At 40.9% G+C, this 23,664-nt stretch overlaps 1 protein-coding gene across 2 annotated transcripts in view; it reads right to left on the bottom strand.

Annotated features, from left to right (window-relative positions):
* The window catches only part of thsd7bb (thrombospondin, type I, domain containing 7Bb), a 60,884-nt gene that overhangs the window by 29,452 nt on the left and 7,768 nt on the right, over window positions 1–23,664 (bottom strand). For both annotated transcript variants that reach the window (XM_046857445.1, XM_046857446.1), the window contains exon 2: window positions 19,050–19,203. In XM_046857445.1, the coding sequence (XP_046713401.1) occupies window positions 19,050–19,176 (127 nt within the window). In that variant the 5' untranslated portion in view covers window positions 19,177–19,203. The remainder of the gene's footprint in view (window positions 1–19,049; window positions 19,204–23,664) is intronic.

Here is a 23,664-nt window from a genome sequence, read left to right as displayed (position 1 = left end):
ATTTCACAAAGACCTGAAGTAATGCTAAAGTTGTCCGTCTGAATTGGACGAGATTAATCACTTTGGGTTTTGGACATCATTAAACAAACCTCCTGGACAGTTCCAGAGCTGCAGGGTTTATAATCTCTGGCCTGATAAACTTCGCTGGTGAGATTTACTCTTACCGCTGTGAATTTTTCCTATCGCTGGGTAATGGTTGTAAATGTACCAAACAGGTGAAGGAAATCAAATCAATCAAATCAAATCAAATCAAATCAAATCAAATCAAATTTTATTTGTCACAAACACATACATACAGGGTACGACATGCAGTGAAATGCTTTTGACGACGGTCCGGCATGAGGGAATAAAATAGGGTAAAAAAGGAGAATAGAAAATATAAAAATATAAATATAATAACAAAATTTAAAGAAAAATATAATAAGAAAGAAGGCAGATAAATAAGATGTAGAGATATATAAATATATATAAATATATATGTATATATACATATATATACACATACATATACATATACACATATATACACATACATATACATATATACACATACACTGAAAATGTACACAGAAAATGTTTATGTTTATGGCAGTGTGCAGTTAGCCAGTAAACAACAGTAAACAAGTTATGATTGACCATGAGTGTCCGTGTGCAGTGAGGTATGGTGTAAAGTGTCCTTGTGCGGATGGTGTGGTATAAGAAAAGAGAATATAAAAATATGAAATAAATATGAAAAAGAAAATGAAAAGAAAATATGAAAAGAGATGGAATGTAAAGTGCACTGTGCTGTGCAAGTCCAGTGTATAATGTGCCGTAGCACGAAAAGTGTGGTTGTGCAGGGAAAAATGGTGATGATGGAGAGAGTGGGCCAGTTTTAGATCCTGGGTGTTTCCTGGTTTAAACTCCGAATGGCCTGCGGAAGAAGCTCCTCCTCATTCTCTCTGTGTTCGCTTTCAGGAGCGGAAGCGTTTCCCAACGCAACAGAGAAAAGAGTCCATTGTTGGGATGGCTGAGGTCCTTCACAATTTTCCTGGCTCTGGTCCTGCACCGTGTGCTGTAGATGTCCTGCAGGTCAGGGAGCTCGGTGTGGATGGTACGTTCAGCTGAACGCACCACCCTCTGGAGGGCTCGTCTGTCCTGCATGGTGCTGTTCCCGAACCAGGAAGTGATGCTACCCGTCAGAACGCTCTCGATGGTGCAGGTGTAAAAAGTCTTAAGCACCTGAGAGGGTAGTTTAAAGTCCCTTAAGCGTCTCAGATGGTACAGACGCTGCCGGGCCTTCTTCACCAGGGTGTTGATGTGACAGGACCAAGACAGGTCCTGTGTGATGTGAACACCCAGGTACCGGAAACTGTCCACTCTTTCCACTGGAGTCCCGCAGATGTTTAGCGGTTGGTATGACCGCTCCTGCTTCGTGCTGAAGTCCACGATCAACTCCTTAGTCTTGCTGACGTTCAGGAGAAGGTTGTTCTCCTGGCACCATCTCTCCAGGTTTTTAACTTCCTGTAGGTAGGCCGTCTCGTCGTTGTTGGAGATCAGGCCCACCACAACGGTGTCGTCAGCAAACTTGATGATGGTTGTGGAGTTGGAAGTGGCCACACAGTCATGTGTGTACAGTGAGTACAGCAGGGGGCTCAGAACACAACCCTGGGGAGCTCCAGTGCTGAGGGTGAGGGTGGATGAGGTGTGTTTTCCCACCCACAGCTTGTGGTCTGTCCGTCAGAAAGTTCGAGATCCATTGACACAGCGGCAGGCTGAGTCCCAGGACCTCCAACTTAGAGGTGAGTGTGGAGGGAATTATGGTGTTGAATGCTGAACTGTAGTCCACGAACAACATCTTTGTGTAATTCCCATTTCTTTGGTCCAGGTGGCTGTTTGTAGTGTGGAGAAGATGTGCAATTGCGTCCTCAGTCGAACGGTTCTGACGGCACGCAAACTGTAATGGGTCCAGTGTGTCTGGTAGTGATGCAGTGATGAAGTCTCTGACCAGTCTCTCAAAGCACTTCATCACTACTGAGGTCAGAGCTACAGGATGCACCTATAGCTTAGTGAAAGCAAATGAGAAAAGTGTATGTCTTTCCTTCCTGGCTGAGTCTACAAGAATTCCAGCAAAAGTAGCTTTTATCAAATGCTGAATTACAGAAGGTACATTAACAAGCCCGGAAGGCATTACTTGCTATTCGAACTCTCACTAAACCTTGGCAGAACATCAATTCAAGCCTGTTTAATTGGATTCATGTTTAAAACTCTACATGTAAGTCCCTGGACAATCCTATACAACCATTAGTGTATGCACATGTTTCATCAATGCCGACCTCCTTACCATTCCTTCGACCAGGAAACTGGCAGATGAAATGCTTTACGGCTGAAACTTTGGAATTTGTTAAACACTTGGTGAAAGAAACACCCAAAGGACCGATCACCAAATCTGTGTTTACTGAACAAACACGGATGGGCTCTGGTCAATAACTGTATCCTATAAAGTGTATTTGTTTGTACGGTTTACCTGATAAAATGTAATCCATTGAAAATGTGGATGCATGCAGATATAAACCAGAGGTACTTTTTTTGTGTTCAGAGGAAACATTGTAGGCAGTGCTTTCTGAACATTCCATTCCATATTTAGTCCCCCACTCTTCTGGAAAGATGTTCCACTAGATTTTGTGTAGATTTGTGCTCATTTAGCTGCAAGGGTGTCAATAAGAGGAAGCCTAGGGTGCAGTCAGCATTCCGATTCATTCCAAAGGTGTTTATAGCTCTACAGCAATGAGATCTTCCACTCCAAACATGTAAATATTATTTTCATCAATCTGGCTTTGTGTCATGCTGGAACAGAGATATATAAATATATATAAATATATATGTATATATACATATATATACACATACATATACATATATATACACATACATATACATATATATACACATACACTGAAAATGTACACAGAAAATGTTTATGTTTATGGCAGTGTGCAGTTAGCCAGTAAACAACAGTAAACAAGTTATGATTGACCATGAGTGTCCGTGTGCAGTGAGGTATGGTGTAAAGTGTCCTTGTGCGGATGGTGTGGTATAAGAAAAGAGAATATAAAAAATATGAAATAAATATGAAAAAGAAAATGAAAAGAAAATATGAAAAGAGATGGAATGTAAAGTGCACTGTGCTGTGCAAGTCCAGTGTATAATGTGCCGTACGAAAAGTGTGGTTGTGCAGGGAAAAATGGTGATGATGGAGAGAGTGGGCCAGTTTTTAGATCCTGGGTGTTTCCTGGTTTAAACTCCGAATGGCCTGCGGGAAGAAGCTCCTCCTCATTCTCTCTGTGTTCGCTTTCAGGAGCGGAAGCGTTTCCCAACGCAACAGAGAAAAGAGTCCATTGTTGGGATGGCTGAGGTCCTTCACAATTTTCCTGGCTCTGGTCCTGCACCGTGTGCTGTAGATGTCCTGCAGGTCAGGAGCTCGGTGTGGATGGTACGTTCAGCTGAACGCACCACCCTCTGGAGGGCTCGTCTGTCCTGCATGGTGCTGTTCCCGAACCAGGAAGTGATGCTACCCGTCAGAACGCTCTCGATGGTGCAGGTGTAAAAAGTCTTAAGCACCTGAGAGGGTAGTTTAAAGTCCCTTAAGCGTCTCAGATGGTACAGACGCTGCCGGGCCTTCTTCACCAGGGTGTTGATGTGACAGGACCAAGACAGGTCCTGTGTGATGTGAACACCCAGGTACCGGAAACTGTCCACTCTTTCCACTGGAGTCCCGCAGATGTTTAGCGGTTGGTATGACCGCTCCTGCTTCGTGCTGAAGTCCACGATCAACTCCTTAGTCTTGCTGACGTTCAGGAGAAGGTTGTTCTCCTGGCACCATCTCTCCAGGTTTTAACTTCCTGTAGGTAGGCCGTCTCGTCGTTGTTGGAGATCAGGCCCACCACAACGGTGTCGCCAGCAAACTTGATGATGGTTGTGGAGTTGGAAGTGGCCACACAGTCATGTGTGTACAGTGAGTACAGCAGGGGGCTCAGAACACAACCCTGGGGAGCTCCAGTGCTGAGGGTGAGGGTGGATGAGGTGTGTTTTCCCACCCGTGCAGCTTGTGGTCTGTCCGTCAGAAAGTTCGAGATCCATTGACACAGCGGCAGGCTGAGTCCCAGGACCTCCAACTTAGAGGTGAGTGTGGAGGGAATTATGGTGTTGAATGCTGAACTGTAGTCCACGAACAACATCTTTGTGTAATTCCCATTTCTTTGGTCCAGGTGGCTGTTTGTAGTGTGGAGAAGATGTGCAATTGCGTCCTCAGTCGAACGGTTCTGACGGCACGCAAACTGTAATGGGTCCAGTGTGTCTGGTAGTGATGCAGTGATGAAGTCTCTGACCAGTCTCTCAAAGCACTTCATCACTACTGAGGTCAGAGCTACAGGATGCACCTATAGCTTAGTGAAAGCAAATGAGAAAAGTGTATGTCTTTCCTTCCTGGCTGAGTCTACAAGAATTCCAGCAAAAGTAGCTTTTATCAAATGCTGAATTACAGAAGGTACATTAACAAGCCCGGAAGGCATTACTTGCTATTCGAACTCTCACTAAACCTTGGCAGAACATCAATTCAAGCCTGTTTAATTGGATTCATGTTTAAAACTCTACATGTAAGTCCCTGGACAATCCTATACAACCATTAGTGTATGCACATGTTTCATCAATGCCGACCTCCTTACCATTCCTTCGACCAGGAAACTGGCAGATGAAATGCTTTACGGCTGAAACTTTGGAATTTGTTAAACACTTGGTGAAAGAAACACCCAAAGGACCGATCACCAAATCTGTGTTTACTGAACAAACACGGATGGGCTCTGGTCAATAACTGTATCCTATAAAGTGTATTTGTTTGTACGGTTTACCTGATAAAATGTAATCCATTGAAAATGTGGATGCATGCAGATATAAACCAGAGGTACTTTTTTTGTGTTCAGAGGAAACATTGTAGGCAGTGCTTTCTGAACATTCCATTCCATATTTAGTCCCCCACTCTTCTGGAAAGATGTTCCACTAGATTTTGTGTAGATTTGTGCTCATTTAGCTGCAAGGGTGTCAATAAGAGGAAGCCTAGGGTGCAGTCAGCATTCCGATTCATTCCAAAGGTGTTTATAGCTCTACAGCAATGAGATCTTCCACTCCAAACATGTAAATATTATTTTCATCAATCTGGCTTTGTGTCATGCTGGAACAGGTTTGATTCTTCTAGTGAAGGTAAACTTCATGGTCACGTCATCCAAAGACCTCCTATACCATTGTGTTCCCCCAACTTTGTGCAAACACTTTGAGGAAGAACCACATATGGCTGGAAAACTCAGGTGTCCCAATCCTTTTGTCCATCAATGCATCAATGAGCCTCGGCTTCCCATGACCATGTCGCTGGTTTACCACTGGTCCTTCCTTGAAGTACTTTTAATAGATACTGATGACTGCAGACTGGGGAGATCCCCTGACCCAATCGTCTAGCCATTACAATTTGTCAAACTCCTGCTTCTAACACATCAGCTTTGAGGACAAAATGTTAATTTGCCAAATGTCAAATTGTCAACTCTCTTTCCCAATCCATCCATTGTCATAGTAGCGGAAAGCAGACAGATGAAAAGAGAAAGAGATCATGTTTTTACCCATGTGCATGAGGGAGAAGCAGCTAGTGCTTTATGTGGGCGAAAGGTTTGGATAATAAAATGGTGCATTGGAAACAGCAAAACCCATACCCATATCCAACAAGTCCCTCCAAAAAAATAAACTATATTCTGTTTGCTCTAGATTAGTTTTGTCACAATAGCTAACTCTGAAACTCAGGGTTTCTGCAGGATCTAAAAAAGACCAAAGATCAAAAGAGGTTTAAAGATTAAGTCTTAAATTCACTGTTCTAGGCCTTAAATCATTTGAAACAGTTCTTAATTTTCGACTGTCTATGTAACGCTACCTCTAATGCTCATTAAAATTCTCCTGCAGCACTTTAGAAGGTTTTTTTTTGGGTTTGCTTTCATGGTGTTGTCTTTCACAGGTCCAAATGTAATTTACTGTATTACAACTAGAAATGAGACAACCATGCAACAGGCAATCAGCTTTCTGTCATGCTTATTCATTTTGACTGTATGAAAAGAACAGTGAGGGGGGAATTGCATCGCATTTGATGCCCCATTATTCTTTATCTAACTCTGGTTATAGGTACAGAAAAAGAAATACCGCCGAAGAGTATAATGTGGCAACCTACAGTTCATGCATTCCTGACCTACACATTAAGTCCATTTAGGGTTTACTACAGGGGTTCCTAAACCTTTTTCTGTGAGGGACACATTATTTTTCCTTACTTTAATAGGGGGCTGTAACAGAAAAAGACATGGGCTGGAGTGTATTATTGGCCTTTCAGCGTATGTGTCTCTTTGGCTGGTTCCATAGTGTCAGCGCGGATTGTATTTTTTGAACACAGACATTGTTTCTTGACCGATGAGACAAATTTCTTCATCCAAAAAAATAGTCAATGTTTGGTTAAATTCCTTCCATATTTAAAATTACATTTTCAAAATCTGTCTCTGGCATCGTTCAAAGAGCCGATCCATATGTGGGAGCTATAGTTTGGGGACCCCTGATCTACTACATGACAGGTTTTGCATTTCAGCACCATTTACTGAACAGCACCTCAACAATGATGGACCTGTAATGAATGGACATTTGATGATGAGGATGAGGTTCCCTTTTGAGTCTCAAGGTTTCTTCCTTGCACCATCTGAGGAAGCTTTTCCTTCACCACCATCGCCACTGGCTCGCTTATTAGGGATAAACTTGCAATTTAAACTCTTTTATACAAATTTATAACCGCTTTATCTCTGTAAATCTGCTTTGAGACAATGTTTATTGTTAACGTCGCTCTGCTAATCTCTACTGATAAAATTAGTCCTTATTTTTGGTTATATTAAAACCCTTCTATTGACCTGCACAATTTGCTGCCACATGATCATGATCAGTATAGATGGCATTCCTATCAATCTGGACAGTATAAATATTTCAACACTGGTTCCGTAATGACAATTTCAGGTCTGACAACTGACTTTATAGCTTTATATATTTATGCGATATTTCTAAATATTTACAGCAGTGCCATGACAGTTATTCATTTATTCATCCAGTTCAGTAAATGCTTTATCAGCTGCCACCCCCCCTTTCCCGTCGTGCATCACGAGAGAGTTATTTGCCTCTTTATATAAACCCTGAGGTCAAATGTGTATTATATTTCTGCTTACAATTCTCCTATGAATACTTCAGCGCATGATTCAATGCTTCGGCTTCAAATACAGCACAAGTGAACAGGGTTTGTTGTGTTTCAGGAATGCCCGGAGAAATAAGACCTCGGGCTGAATCCAGTCTTAATTGGGGTACATTCATTTTCCGCTGCGAATGTATTTATCGATTTATTCTGCTATCGCTTTTCTTTGCCAGATATATACATTTATAGTTGAAGCAATAGCGTTCAGTAGTGTAAAATCCATAACAGGATCCTGTTCCTATTGTTACAGTTGTTCATCAAGATTGCATATTATAATAGTATTATAATAGAACGTGCTGCATATGTCCAGGTGTTCCTGTGAATATAAGAGTCCCGTAAGCGGAATACATCATTAATTCAAAACTGAATGTCATTGTAGTGTTATGTTATAGATCGGGTGATCAGTCTATACTCATAGACGACCCCCAACAAACGTTTGCGGACACCTGACCTTTCCTGCCATTTGTGGTTCTTCTCCAAACTGTTACCACAAAGATGGAGGCAATTGTATAGTATGTGGTATAACATAGCCATTTTGCGTTCACTTGAACTTAGGAAAACAAAACCGTTCCAGCATGGCAACATGAAGCGAGCTCCATGAAGATCTGCTTTACATGATTTGGAGAAAAAGAGTTTAAGTGTCCTGCTATAGAGCTCTATAGAGCTCTGTACCCTCACCTCACCTACATCAGTACCGAATGACTTTAACACCCTTGTGGCTGATGGACACAAACGTCCATAAGCATACATAAAATCCAGGGAAACATCTTCCCAGAAGAGTGGAGGGACTAATTGGGATTTGCTGTTATAGTAACTTCCACTCTTCTGGGAAGATGTTCAGGTTCTGATGTAGGAGGAGGTCTGGGGTCCATTCTTATTAATCCCAAAGGTGTTCTATAGCTCCATAGCAGGAGATCTTCCACTCCAAACCCATGTAAAGTAGATCTCATGGAGCACCTAGCTGAATCTACTCGTTCAAATGAAGGGAAAATTCATGCTACTGCAATCCTCTGAAAGTTGGGGGAAAGAACCACCGATCAGGTCCCAATTCTTTAGCCTATTTAAAACCTGCAGAGAGGCAAAAAAAAGTGTTTTTCGTTCACTTATTTAAAAAGAAAAACCCCTCAATCTTCCTTATTGATATTACTGATATGAATTTATTAAATTCCATATTCATTAGCATTGAGTGCATACTGTATTTCTAATCAACGAACTTGTTCCGCTGCTCACACTCTTCTCAATATTTAAGTCCGTAATAACTGCTCTTTGCATAATTGCTTTTAAAAGCGTACATTATTACGCGTCTTAACAAGCGGGCGACGGCGCCGAATTAGCGAGAGCCAAGAGGGCAGGGAGCGTCAGCACGGAATGGCGATCACAGTAAGAATTATGCGGCCGGCAATGTTAATTAGAGTACGGTTAATTATGAAAAATCTTCATGGCTTTGCCGATGGGGCTGCAGATGGAATCCGAGGCTTGATTGATCTCGTTTTAGCAGAGTGGATAAATAACATCTCTTGGATGGGCAAGACATTTCATCCCAAGCCTGTCAATCAGGCTGTTGTCATAGCAGTGGAAAGCAGACAGATGGAGAGAGGGGTGAAAGGGAACGGGGAGGGTTTGTTCGCCGACGCGAGTGTCGCCCAGGGTAAAAGCTAAGTGCGTTGATGGGGTTAGCGTATGGATAACGGAGGCATGCCTGATACCGAATCAGGCAGGTCAGCGGATTTCCAATGGAGGTTCTCCAATGGATGGAAAAAAAAAACAGAACAGAAAAGAAAAGGTCTGACGAGTGTTATCTTTAGATCATTCAGTTGTGCTTCGTGTTTTATCAAGTCATGCTAAAGCAAATCCTGTCATTTGTATTCCTTGGAGGTTTAACAAAGTCGCATCGACTAATTTCAGCCAATCACATGCTGGAACAGGTTCGAGTCTTCGAGATCAAGCGGAATTCTTTTGTCCATATAGTGCACTTCTGGTCAAATATATGAGGTACTAATTGAACAAGTGAATGAATGCAAAGGGGAGGTGGGAGCTTAGTGATTAAGACATTGGGCTTTAGATCCAAAAAAAGTTCAATTCACAGCCACACCAATCTGCCACTTCTGGACCTGTCAGTAAGGCCCTTATCCCAATAACTGCTTATTTGTATAATTGAGATAAATGCAAGTCGCTCTGGATAAAGGCGTCTGCTAAATGCCATAAATGTAATTGTAAATGTCTGATTTAGGAAGACAGAACTTTCCCAAAAAGCCATTGTAAGTCATTCAAAAACATTTTTCCTTTCATGGTTTTTATATCAAAGTAAATGATTTGTGCATCATAAATATATATATATTACATATATTTTTCCAGCTGATTATTAACCGTAGAAATAATCGACTGCAGCATTAATGCGACTTCTAGTTTTGCAGAACGGATTCGGTCTTGCTGTGCTGCACTTTAACGCACCATGGTTCCCATTCAGCTTCTAAATATCACCTCTCCATCTGAGAACCTCTTTCTCTGGCACGCCAATTTAGGGCACGGCATGCACTTTCGTACTCTGAGTGATCCGTTGAAAACCCTTCCTTTCGAAAAGAAAGTGTCCTTACTTAGAACAGAGCCTTTCTATCCGTACAGAGCGTGCTAAACTCTGGTCCTTTTATTTTCTTCAATTTTTTTGGTTGTGTTGTTGCTATGTGAAGGCACCAGACAGCACCAATAAAATTCTTCCTGAAGTAAGGCCAATATACTGTTCTCATCCAAAACTTTATCAGGAGGACCATACGTGTGCTGAGTAACCCCCCACACCACTTCCAACAATTTTGCTCTTAGAACAATTCCTTACTTATGGACTGGAGTTGCACAAGGTGTTGGATATGTTCCTGTGAGGTTTGGTTCCAGGTGGGAGAGAATGAAATCTACTGCAGATTTGTCACTATCATATTCATGCTGTGACTCTCCAAATCTACCACATCCCAAATGTGTTCTATTGGATTCAGATCTGGGGGGAGGAGGCCATAAAAATTTTTTTTTACTCATTGCCATGTCTATGCAAAAAGCTTGAGGTGACTTGGCCTATGCTTGGAGTAGCCATTATAGCAGGGGTCCCCAAATGGCACTCTTAACAATGCCAGAAGCATATTTAAAAATAAATGTAAAAAACATTGTTTTACTCATCATTTCTGTATTTAATAATATCTATAAAATCCATACCGATAGTTTTTCCGGCTTCTGGTCTGCTATCATTACGAGAGCGGCCTCTAGGGGCAAATCACTGACGCCAGAGGCTGCGAGCTGCACGGAGAGCGCTATTTATTATTTATAATTTATTAATGATATTATTATAGTTATTAATTACTATATCCATATGTAATTCCTCAAGCACATTTTTATGATTCTGTACTGTTTTTATTTAATTTTTTTAAATAAAATTCAGTACTATTTTACTATTTTATATTTTATCCATTAGCCATTTTAAAAACGCTATTATTTGTTCGATTCACCCACCCACCATATGCATAAGTAAGTAAATGTTCTCATTTTAATAGCAATGAATATGAACAAATATCCTTATGATAGTAAACATTTTTTTTTAATAGGCAATATTTCTTGATTAAAACTTACCGTATTTTTCGGACTATAAGCCGCTACTTTTTTCCCACGTTTTGAACCCCGCGCCTTAAACAACGAAGCGGCTAATTTATGGATTTTTCCTGGGTTTTTCCCGGTATTACAAACTTCAAGCCAAAAAACTGAGCGACATACCATTAGACCAATGAAAATTCCGAACGGAAACAAAAACGCACTTCACCTGTGTTCTGAGCTGCACGGCATCGGGAGAAAAACTTCCACCGGTGGGGATTTTTAACGCACGACGATGCCAAAAGATAAACTTTCGAGAGAAATAGTTGTGAAAGAAAGGAGGAAGACAGTGAACAATGACTTTCTTGGTCGGCTACTGTTTAGATACAAGCCGTTGTAACATGTTGAGTCTGGGTGAAGGGAGAGCTCACTAACTCCAGTTCATACAGAAATCATATAAGCACAGACAGGTTTCCAAAACTCGTGCTTTTTTTATTTTTCTTAGCAACAGCGTTACGGGTTAGTCAAAGAAACTTAGAAATGACCATCAGAAAATAATAAGGACATATTCCTCGGTCTTGGACACATGCAGTAATAGCGAAAAAATGCGGCGGCAGGCTATTCCCAAAATACCGCTATGCTCCTTAAGGAGCCACGACATATTTCACCCGTTACACCGTGTAACAGACACTGTCTTTTGTTAAAGCCTGTGTAAAGTTCATTAGTTTCAGTATAGACAGGTGCGGCTTATTTATGTTCAAAATAAAAATCTTTGTCAAATTCAGTGGATGCGGCTTATATATGGTATATTACGGTAATTGTCTGTATGGTGCAGAACAGCAGACCGACCCAGCCCCCATTACAGAAAGGAAAAATTATGTGGCTCTCAGAAAAAAAGTTTGGGGACCCCTGGTTTATAGAATTAGTAACTTATACTGTGATAAACAGTGTTAATGTTAAAAACGGGACTGGATTGGTAATAGATACAGTATTAAGATTCTGAAATATTCAAACCAGCCTTTCCGGCAGTAGATCACATATTTCCTCATTGTGATGTTTTATGAACTGAAGTTGAACGGAGGCTGAGCCATACAGACAAAACGATCTGGACACTTGACTTTTCCAGTTGTTGGTGCATTTGCTTTTAAAAGAATGACATTTCTTTTCGATGTTTTATTGTCAGGAGTGGAATAAGTGCCTTTTTTGTTTACTTTTTCTCTCTGTCTAACTACTCCATTATAGAAGCAGTGGTACGAATGCCGAGACAATGGATACGTAGCCCTGGATTTTGCTATTACCAGGAAGCACATTGAAATGCACCTAGTCATTGAACATTAAGCAAAGTGGAGCGTTTTTCTGATCCTTTTGTTCACGCTCTTTACCGGAACAATCCTAGTGTTACGGCTGACACGTGATGGAGTCGGTTGTCACAAAAATTTACATCTTTCGTTTCGAAAATTAAAGTAAAGCCATTCTTGAAAGTGCAAAATTACAGTATTTATCTGTAATCGCTCCATACTTTCATTATATAACCTTTAAGCCTTAATAAAACGTGTCGAGCGAGTTTTCTGTTCATTTTCATGATTTTTTAATGATCAATTACGCAGTTTTAATGTCTTGATTTACAATACGATCTATAGACATAAAATTGTATTTATAGATGAAAATGTGTTTTCTAAACCCTGAGTCTCCACACTCAATTTTCTGAGTCTCCACTCTTCTGGGGAGATGTTCCACTAGATTTTGGAGTGTGAGATTTTGTGAGATCTTTTCAGCAAAAAGGGTGTTAGTAAAGTCGTGATGAGGGTTGAGGAGTTTTGGGTTGCAGTCAGCGTTAAGGTTCTTCACAAAGGTGTTCTATAGAAGGCCAATCAAGATCTTCCAACCATTGTAAAATGATATGTTCATGGAGCTGGATTAAATAGTGATTTTATTGTGATTAAATAGGGACTAGATATGGAATGGTATGTTCAAAATTCACATCCAAATCTTATGGTCAGGTGTCCAAAATCTTTGGTCCATATATTGTATTTTGTATTAATGTTAGAAAAACCTCTAATCAAAGTACAGGAATCATGATGTTCTGAAGCCAGAGAAGACTTGCTGCTCAGAAGGCCATACGTTCAAACCCCAGCACCAGTAACCAGCCTCATTTGGGACCTTGACCAAAGCCCTTAACCTTCACTGCTCAAAGGGGGCGCCATACCATGACCTTTACTTCATAAGTTCGGATGTTGGAGTAAAAAGAATTTAGCTCTTTTGTGAGGTAAAAAAAAACATTTTGAGCATTTTTGAATATAAATTAAGACTTTTGTTTAGGATACTCATCCAGATGAAGATGATTTTTTTTCTTGCCTACGCTATGTGGCTCATTTCCCACAACAAGGAGTTGGCATTAAAGACAGATATGAATCACTTAGAGAAGCTTCCCGATAGACAAAAAAAAAAGAAATAAAATTGTTCGAAATTGTTCAATAATGCTTGTAATGAGAATGTAGCCTAAGATGTAATTAACTTCAGGTCAATGCCTGAGCTTTAATCAAGTCTAAAAGCCTTTATTAAGAGTGCAGAAAAGGCGGTTTTTTCTAATAATGAGAGTCTGTTGAGATCCCGCTATTAGAATAACGATCTCCGGGGAACGAGAACGGCGATATAAAACCGAGCGACGAGACGGAAACCCACAACAGCAAGAAAAACAACACAACAAAATGATCGTTTTCACAAGGACAATAGGTCTCTTTATGTCACAATGGCCTAGAGATCTTTGAATAATTCTCTCTCGCTGGATACACACACACCACACACACACACACACACACACACACATCAGTGAGAAGTGTGAAGAATGTCAGCTCTTGTCAGTAGTAACAATAGGGCAAATGACAGAATAATTACACAGTAATGGTCATAGAAGCAATTACAGTGCTCGTTTCCTCACCCAGGTTTTGGCAGAGAGGATGTGAATACTTTTATCTTGTCATTGGTGTCGCTTGGAAAATGATGTCTAACCAGCTTAGGAAAAAAAAGCACGTGTGCACAAAAACTACGCAACTGAAAGACCGGCGAAAAAATTTAGCCGCGTCCAATCTGCTAGTTAGGATCACTATTTGGCAGCAACGGCATGACCTACCACATGGACCCAACAAGAATCCAGTCTGGTGGAATTGGTGTAATGATGTAGGGAATGGTTTCTTGGAACACGACGTGTTCATTGATTGCATCAGTGCTTAATGAGACAAGTTTTGTTGCTAATCATGTGCACGATATTTATTATTTCCGAATGGCGACTCCCTGCAAGATAATGCGCCACAAACGAGTTTCATGAACTTTTCTGCTGGCTTAAACTATTCAGAACTTTATCAGACTTATGTTTTAATACATTTTTGGCCATGAATATGTATTCAATTAATCCCAGTAGTCTATTCTTTTCATTTCATAGCGTTTACGTTGGAGTTTTTATCCAATCTGATAGCCGTCACATCATGTGTTCCCGGGTTCAAACGTATCGCCATTGAAGGCCTTCAATACAAACACTGTGCAGTTAAAACTGTTTCAAGACTGTTGGTTCAACCAATCAGGTTGCGAGCTGGACTCACTGAAGCGCTGTCCAATAATGTCAGTTCGATTTAATGGTGCACTAGTCAGAACTCGCAAACTGCATATGTAGCAAACTGCACAAGCTTGAATACATTCCTGTGGATTTGATAGCTTTTTTTTTTCCTTCCACAACGGCTGACGAGAAGAAATGGATTATTAGATCGATTAATAAGATGGATTTCATCGTGAAGATCAAAGCAGTCACGCGTTTTCATGAACCCTTTATCAGGAAAACTGTAATTCACTGAAAAAAACAAAAAATTTCTGAGCGAAGTTTTGATGTTTCTTTTAGAAATGATGAGCAGTAGGTGCTGTGGCTACAGTGAAAGGAGACGTGTTAAATTTTGTTTGTTGAGTCTCTTGCATTAGTAATACCATTCCTTCTCGCTGTATGAGATTCCTTCCTCCCACGTCTCTTTATACTAGCGATGCTTTCTATAGCCATGGCGTCGTAAGGACGGTATTGAGAGATGGATTGATTCATGCAGGACGCCACTGAAGGCCTGGGGGTGAAATGCACGACCCAAGAGTGCGTCACAGTGAGTTTAGCGTTCTTCAGAATCCCTTAGATCACCTTTGGAATTAGGGTTAGGGACATTCAAAAAAAACAAATCCACAGGAATTGCATCAAGGGATCTTTTGAACCTAGAGAACTCTTGCGGAATCCATTCAGTACAGTGTTCCTAATAAAGTGTTCAGAGATTTTATATATAGAAAGAGAGGAAGAGAATGAGAGCGAGAAAGAGAGAGAGATTGAAAGAGAGAGAGGAAGAGAGTGGGAGTTGTGATCGTACACCCATAATATTATGACACAGATTTTTGATATTGTAATAACATGCAATTTTCTGTGCTACTGGGTTTTATATTTATGTATATGTATATATAGATCTCCAAATACTCTACATGACAGCTAATATCTCTTCACTACTCTTTAGAAATGCAATATGATTCGCATAATTTGAAGAAAATGACTTCAGCTGCATTGTACTTTGTTCCAAGGGCATGCACTTACTGATGCGAATTCCTTTTCCTACCCCTGCTTTCTTTCTCTCTCTTTTCTCTCTCTCTCTCTCTCTCTCTCTCTGCTGCATGTGGGTGCTCCTGTATCAGAAGTGATATAGATGATAAGGTGATAAGAGACTGGCGAATGCGATGAAATGGCATATTGATATACTTGATGCATTACAGACAGACAATTATCAGTGAAAAAATATTATTATTGTTCCTACATTTCATCTATATGCCATCATTTATTTGCATATATATATAAATATAAATATATATATATGCATAGTGGCTCTAGCCAGATTTTACGAATAAAATCACGATTTGGTGCCCAGTCCTTTCTCTCAGGCCTTTCTGAAGAGTGTGTAAGATCAGAACCATGAGCAGAAATTGATCATCAGAAGACTAATTTTATGGTAGCTTTTCTCTCTGTGCCCATTAAATAATCCAATTTCAAGACCAACTGTGAAGTAAATGGGAAGGTCATGAGTTCACATCCCAGCACTACTAATCTGCTGCTGGGTCTTAAAATTTTTGATACCACCCCTGTGTACGTTGCAGAAGATTTGTCCCGAATTTTGGTTCCTGCTGCCTACACAATACACACGCATAACCTCCAAGTGTGTATAGGTGTTTGGTATATATAAGTGTGTGTGTGCCATTATTTGCTTCTTGTTCTCGCTGCAGTAATTAAAGAATTGAACGAACGAAAGGGCGTGGACGCGCGCTTAATTAATAAAGATAACAGAAAACAAAACGCGGAGAGGGATGATTGCGCCGCGAGACGCACGGCTTTATCACGTCTCGTTTGATTACAGCTCCAATTCTTTTTTCTTCTTCCTGTCCTGAAGGGGGGGCCGGGGGGGCTATCGCTCTTATTCTTCTATTCTGTCTATCCATCACCCGTAAAATGACCGCGAGAAAGGGGAAAAAAAACACCAAGTCGTGGAATGAAAAAGGTCAAAAAAGAAAAATACAATGAAGAACCGCGGGTCCAGACGTGTTTTCAGCGTGTCCTTGCCCTTTGTGCCTGATCTTTCATGTCAAACGAGACAGGGCATCACGGCAACACTAACGTTGTCATGGCGATGGAGACGTCTCATTAGCGGGAGGGATGTTTTGCCTGGTAATGAAATGTACATGCACAAAGGCTCATGGGATACGCAGGACGAAATCGGATCAGCGTGTGTGTGTGTGTGTGTGTGTGTGTGTTTTTATTATTCTTTCTTTTTTTTTTTACTTTTTTGATCACATGAACACGGCTGCCAATCAAACCCAGGCTTTTTAAACGATTGCATTCAGAACCGATTTTCCTCTTTTTTTTTGTCAGCGTTCGCTTGAAACTTTGAAGAATTCTAAATGAGCCGTTTGCTTTCTTTCGCATGCAGATTTGTTTGTGTGGCGCCACGCTTTCTCGCAACACTTTAATGGCTGGAGCTCCTGCCCGATAATCCCGCTTCCCTTCAGTCGAAATACGAGAAGGCCATTTACGACATCCCGTTAATGACATCGGACAGAGAGATGTGGCTCTCGGGGGGCAAACCCCAGCGACGACATCGACACATTTACATTTTTGCCTTCTTCCTTGCCTTTTGATTCACTTTTATCCTACCCTTTGGTCAGCCGTGTGTAATAAGAAGGAATACACTTCTCCTGACTGAAACATTGCTATGTGTTTTTCGAACATGCCGTTCCACATTTAGATCTTATTTGTTGTTATAGTATAATTTCCACTCTTCTGGGAAGATGTTTCACAGGAATTTGTTGCGATTTCTCTGAGATTCAGCCACAAGGCTGTTTGTAAAGTCGGGTACTGATGTAGGTGGTGTGAGGAGGCCTATGGGAAGCCACTCAAGATCTTCCAGTCAAACCTATGTAAAGCAGTTATCCAATAAAAACTTCCTTAGATGTTATGAGAAAGAAACCTTGAGAGGAACCAGACTAAAAAAGGAACCCATCCTCATTTAAGTGACATCAAGAGTGTGATCATAGTCTTCAAACAATACAGAACACGGGAGAGAGAGAACTAGATTATGAGTAATGATCTTTCTACAGACTTCTACAGTCATTTGTGGTTATAAAACCAGGAGCTACTAAGCAACTCATGAAACAGCTCAACATTTGCAATCATCACAGATCCAACACCAGCTCCTCCATGCCAGAGCCTTTAAACACTCAAAGAGGTCCAATGTCCAAACTCCACATGAAGTGGGATCCATTTGGCGCCGGTACGTCTCTAGATGGTTCGGGATGTTTGCGGGTTGGCATCTACTAAATCTATTAAAGGTCCACCGTTGTCCCAATACTTTTGACCTGTTTTACGAGTTATATAACCATAACCACACCTAAAATCTCATTCTAGGCAACGTAGAAGTAATATTTTGTTTCGGAGTCAATAATTTAAGTCCCAATTTGAGAAGGTCCACTTGGACAGCATGTCCAGTTGGACCTCACAAAACGAAAAAAAAAAAAAAAAGAAAACACTGATTGGCTGAGAATGATTTGTATTTTTCCAGTTGTCCTTCTTGTGAGACACATTAGTTTCCATGGTGCTAAGGATCTGTGTAGCAGTGGAGCTCCAGCTGGGCTGTAGGCTCTGGCCATTCTTCTCACATTACACGCACAGATGGACCAAAACGCTTCCTGCTACAGATTCACGCCGTTGATGGGGATCAATACAGCTTTGTATTTATTTGCTATGTATGTTTTCAACGTGTCCTGTCGCTTATAGAACACCCACTGATGGCCACACGTCCGTCACGCTCTGACACAAGCGTCTAGACAGAGAATCCGAGTTCGAAGCTTATAAAAGGGTTCAAATATGGATTTGAAATGCATTGAATACTTTTTTGTGTTGCATTGTCGCCATTGTTTCGCTTTGAAAATCATTACATTTAATATAGCAGGTTAAATAAATATATATTTTTTTTATTATAAATATATATATATATATATATATATATATATATATGTTCACTAGATTTTGTGTAGATTTGTGCTCATTTATGCACAAAGTGAGGTCCTGATGGGATGAGGAGACCTGGAGTGCATTCACATTCATCCCAAAGGTGTTCAATAGGGTTTAGTTCAGATCTCTATAGCAGCCCATTCAAGATCATTCATTCCAACCCGTGTGAATCATTTCTTCATGAAGCTGTATTGTGAAACAGGTTTGGGTCTCCTAGTTCTAGTAAAGGAGGACATTTTAATGCAATGCATCCAAAGGCACCTTATTCAATTGTGTGCCTCTAACTAGATGTTCCAGTGGATCTTTGGAGGTTTTGGTGATTGGTGCTCACTCAGACACATAGGTGTTGGCCTGGGGTGCAGTCAGAGTTCACATTAATCTCAGTAGGATTGAGGTCAGCGCTAAAGCTGGAGATCTTCCACTCTTACCCAGACGCAAACCCTTCCACTGAAATCTCACACACTTATTGCTTCCAAATCACACAATTGAATCTTTAGAAACCAAAAACGAATGTCCAGCAACATTTTAGTGGACCGGCGACTCCTCGACTAGCCTCGGCTCACTCTCGGGTTTAGAAACGCCTGAAAAATCGAGCGGGCAGAGCAAGAAATGAAGTCGCACCTGCTTTCCATGAGAATGGATTCTTCTTGGGAACATCCGTGCTCGCTGCGGTGGCAATTAGGGACAGGCAGAGCAGAGAGTTCTGGATGGAGGAGAAAAAGACCAGGTCGTGCTTCAGAAACCACATCCTCCCTTGCGTTCGGCTTCGACACCCCTGAAAGAGAGAGAGAGAGAGAGAGAAAGAGAGAGAGGAGCACATTGAGATTTTAAATTAGCGGTCATTAATTATGAGTCCCAAGGACTTGCAGTAGCAGCAGGGCTTTGGTCATTTCTTTGCTTTTACACACCTAATTAACCTGGCGATTAAGCGGAGGGTTGAAACGGAGTACTTTTAAGGAGCCATGTTTTCTTCTTTGAAGTGCCACCCTGTGGAAAATGTGCCCTCATTAAATCGTGTGTGTTTCGGAAAGTGGAAACGTTTGGAAATAACTGCGTGGTCACCCGAGTGTGAGATACATAAGATGTTAAGAATAAGCTCCACTCTGCTAAGAAGATGTTCCACCAGATTTGTAAGTGTGCTTATGGAGATTCATTCAGACACATAGATGTTCAGTAGGGTTTGGATCGCTGCAGAAGGAGATCTTAGACTCCGACCCATGGAAAGCTTACAAGCTTTCATTGTCATGCCGAAACAGGTTTGGGTGTCGGAAACAATCGAACGCCTCCCGTTAAAGTGATAACAGTTTGGCGAAGAAGCACAAATGCCCGGGAAAAAGTCATAAATACTAAAAACGTTTGTCCCTGCAGTGTATATGAGAGAAGCACAGTGCAAATCTTCCATCTCCAAATTTTCATGTTAAACCGGATTTGATTAAAATTGCATTCTTCTCAATACAACACCGGTTTCGATGCTTTAGGATCCAAATGCGCATAACGAGAATCGAACTCTGTCGGACACCACATTCGTAGACGACCATTCACACACAAGCACGTTTCAGCAGGAGGAAAACATAATGTGTCTGCAGTCTCCTGCTTGAGCTAGCCACAGAAAAGGCTCTCTCAGTTGGAGAGGTGATATTTAAGAATTGAATAGGGAACTCAGAGAGATAGAGAAAGAGAGGGTTATAAGAGAGAGTGGGAGAGAGCACGATGAATCCGTTCAGCCAAAAAAAAAAAAAAAACACATGAGTCAGATTCACACCATGAAGAAGAAAAAAATAACCGAGAGATAACACGCCGCCATGTCATTATAAGACTCCAGTTTTCTCTCTTGTCCGCAGGAACACAGAGCAGACGAAAGTACACGCAAAGTACACAGCTCATTAAACCCATGTCCTCCTGGAAATGTGTTTCAGGCTAGACGAAAGCAAGCCGCGCCACAGAAAAGAGTTTTTTTTGTTACCGTGTGCTCTAGTTAGCAGTGATTTATTTACACCGGCAGATCGCACGTTAACCCGATTCTTGTATTAAATGGGAAACGTGTTTCGGCTCGAACCGCGGCAGACGAATCTACCGAATCAAATCGATGGCTCTTCGATCGATGCAGACCCTTCATCTTCGCCTGTGTTCCTTTCAGTACACGCTGTTGTTTTTTTTTTTAAAAGAAACAAATAATTGGAGATGTTTATCAGAAGAACTGCATGTGGAATTTCCCTCCAAAGAGAATTCATGCGCAGAAGAAGGACCATGGTTAGTTAAGCATGAACTAGATGGAGCTCTGAGAGGAAAAAACAACTACTACTACCAAAAAACCCCAAAACAAACACACAATATGAATCTGTTGGACAGTAAGAGTTCATCTGGAGTTCTACAGATTTTTTCAACCAGCGCAGGATCGAAATCGTCCTTGATTTAAAGGGATCCTGTGAAAAACCAGACACAATATAAATTAGCCTGAAAATCATCACGCTGGGTATTTAAGCCTGCGAAGCCTTCAAGTGTGTCTGAATCTGATCAGACACATCCAATTAAGTCATTGCAATGGTGTTTGGCTTTCTCTCTCTCTCTCTCTCTCTCTCTCTCTCTCTCTCTCAGTGTCCTTTGTGCTGTTATCTAAACGCGAATCTGATTTGCATTTATGCTTCAAAAACAGGTCAGATATGAAGCTTTTAATGCTCTTCACAACAAACGACTGGATCATTGGTCAGGAAATTAGCAACAATAAATGAAATGCTAAGGGCGGGTAAGAGTGGGCAAGCATGCGGGCAGAAGGACGAGACACTGATGTTTTAATTAATGTTGACAATATAATATAATATCATTTAATATAATGTAACAATGTCGTATAATGTAATATACACATTTATGGCATTTGGTAGACACCCTTATCCAGAGCAACTTACATTTATCTCTTACATAAAACTAAGCAGCTATGGGGTTGAAGGGTCTTGCTCAGGGGCCCAGTAGTGGCAGATTGGTGTGGCTGGGATTTAAACTCACGGCCTTCAGATCCAAAGTCCAATGGCTTAACCACCTCCCTCACCTTCCATCTTGCTAAATATTGTACAACACTGTATATAGCAATACAGAACATATACAATACAGTATAAGTATATATGTATATACAAGTGAACATGTGTGTGTGTGTGTGTGTGTGTGTGTGTGTGTGTGTGTGTGTGTGTGTGTGTGTGTGTGTGTGTGTAAACTGACCAGTTTCTAGCGTTCTAGCAAATTTTCTGCCCAGTGATCCAGACCATTAAAAGCTTCATATTTTGATATTTGAGTTTTTTTTTTTTTTTTGCTCAGGAGCGCACAAGCATTTAAGTCATTTTGGAATGTTCAACCTTTTCTCGGAGGAAAAACTCCAGAGTTATTTCAAAAGATCCTGTGGATTGTCTCTAATCTGCCTCTTGAACTGAATCCTTTTGATCTCATTCCCAGTATTCAGTTCCATGCCAGCGCTCCTTCTGCTGTCTCCTCCCATCCTAAACACACAGACAACACTTCTGTGCTCTTTTATCTCTGCACCGTTGGAGAACAATATTAATTTGTGGAGTTCATAAGCAGAGCATAATTGCGAGAGTTATTGAGTCCTCGGGGTGTGAGACGCAGAGGCCGGTAATGGCCCTTTTTCGGCTATCAGACCTTCAGCTGTTATTTCCGTCTGCCCGTGGAACACATAAACGTCTGCAGACTGACACTTAGCATAGGCCTGGACACTCCGGGTTGAGACTCTTGGCCAAGCCTGAGTAATTACAAAGCTAATCATTTCAGACACGAATCCATTCACGGACACACGCACAAAGACGGACCTCCGAAAATGTTGCCTGATTAAAACGATCAATCTTTTTTTTCTTTAATTAAATAGATTTATTTTCAAAACAGGAAGTATCTGTTAGGACGTCTGATTAAACTGTTTGTTTGACTAATTAAAGGAACACCTTTTCATTACATGAAGCATGATGTAGACATGTTTCCTCCATATTGTTGATGTGTTCCTGATTGATCAGATGATGCTGAAGTTCTATAACCGCAGCTCTAAAAGTTGTCTGGAAGGTTGTTCTAATACCTTCAGGTTTCTATAGTAACAGTTGTTCCAGCATGACAATACAGCTGTGCACAAAGCCAGCTCCATGACCTCGAGTGGAATCTTCTAGAATCTTCTAGATCTTTCTTCTTTTAGAAGTGTGGACGTTATTATAACAGCACATGGAAATTAAAAACGTGGATGAAATGTTCAAAAAGCTCAAAAACACCTCTCAGGTTCTAACTGAACTTGCTAATATTCGCCTTTCCTCGTTTGCACGTTTCTAAATACCCGAGAAGTTTATCGAACCCGATTGCTAACGTCGTTGCTTTAATTAACCTGGACGAGACTTGAATTAACCTCATGCTCCTGCATCTGGAATGCTGCGCAGATGTTGCCTTTTCATCGAAATAAATAAATGAGTAAACAAACCTTATCTAAATAATAGCCTTTCAGCAAAAGGTCTTCGGTCGTGATATCAGCAGGGAGCTGGGAAAAAAAAATCTTTGTTGAACTATGATCATCATGATCCCATGAGATCCGAGATTGCAGAAATAACCTTCTACATATGCCGTTTCTCCATCGTTTAAAGGCTCAGGCATGGAGGAGTAGGTGTTGAATCTGTAATGATCTCGAGCTAATTTAGGAGTTGCTCAGGAATGTTTTATTTAGAATCACACTCTTGGTGTCACCCTGATGAGGATGGGTTCCCCTTTTGAGTCTGGTTCCTCTCATACTATCTAATGGAGCTTTTTTTTCTTGCCTCACAATCGCCCCTGACTTCTTTATCTGAGGTAAATACACATGCATGTACATTTAGTTCTATAATTCTCCAGAAATAAACTTGAATTGAATGGGAAATTGGATTGGATACCAGATTTTTGAAATATTAGTTAAGTTAAATCAAATATTATTAAAGGTGCAAGAAGCATTCGCAGGGGTCCAAGCACCCAGATTCAGTGAGACTCAGTAAATCAAATTAAAGATGAAGCACAAATCTGAAACATTCAAGAGTTATTTGTAGTTTCATTCGTGAACCATGGACAGATGGAATTCAGACTCTAAGAGGTCTGGCACCTGCCAATTCTCATGTGCTCTGTGCTGCTGTTTTTGGAGCTTGTGGTTGTGATTGGTACTGCAATTGTATATTCAGGTCCTAAATGAGGGTCTACCATCGTGCACGTTACACAGACTTGTTGTGTTTGATGA

Source organism: Silurus meridionalis, chromosome 9 (assembly GCF_014805685.1).
Source record: "Silurus meridionalis isolate SWU-2019-XX chromosome 9, ASM1480568v1, whole genome shotgun sequence".
NCBI lineage: Eukaryota > Metazoa > Chordata > Actinopteri > Siluriformes > Siluridae > Silurus > Silurus meridionalis.
The sequence above is the reverse complement of the archived record's forward strand: the minus strand, read 5'-3'. Positions and strand labels throughout refer to the sequence as shown.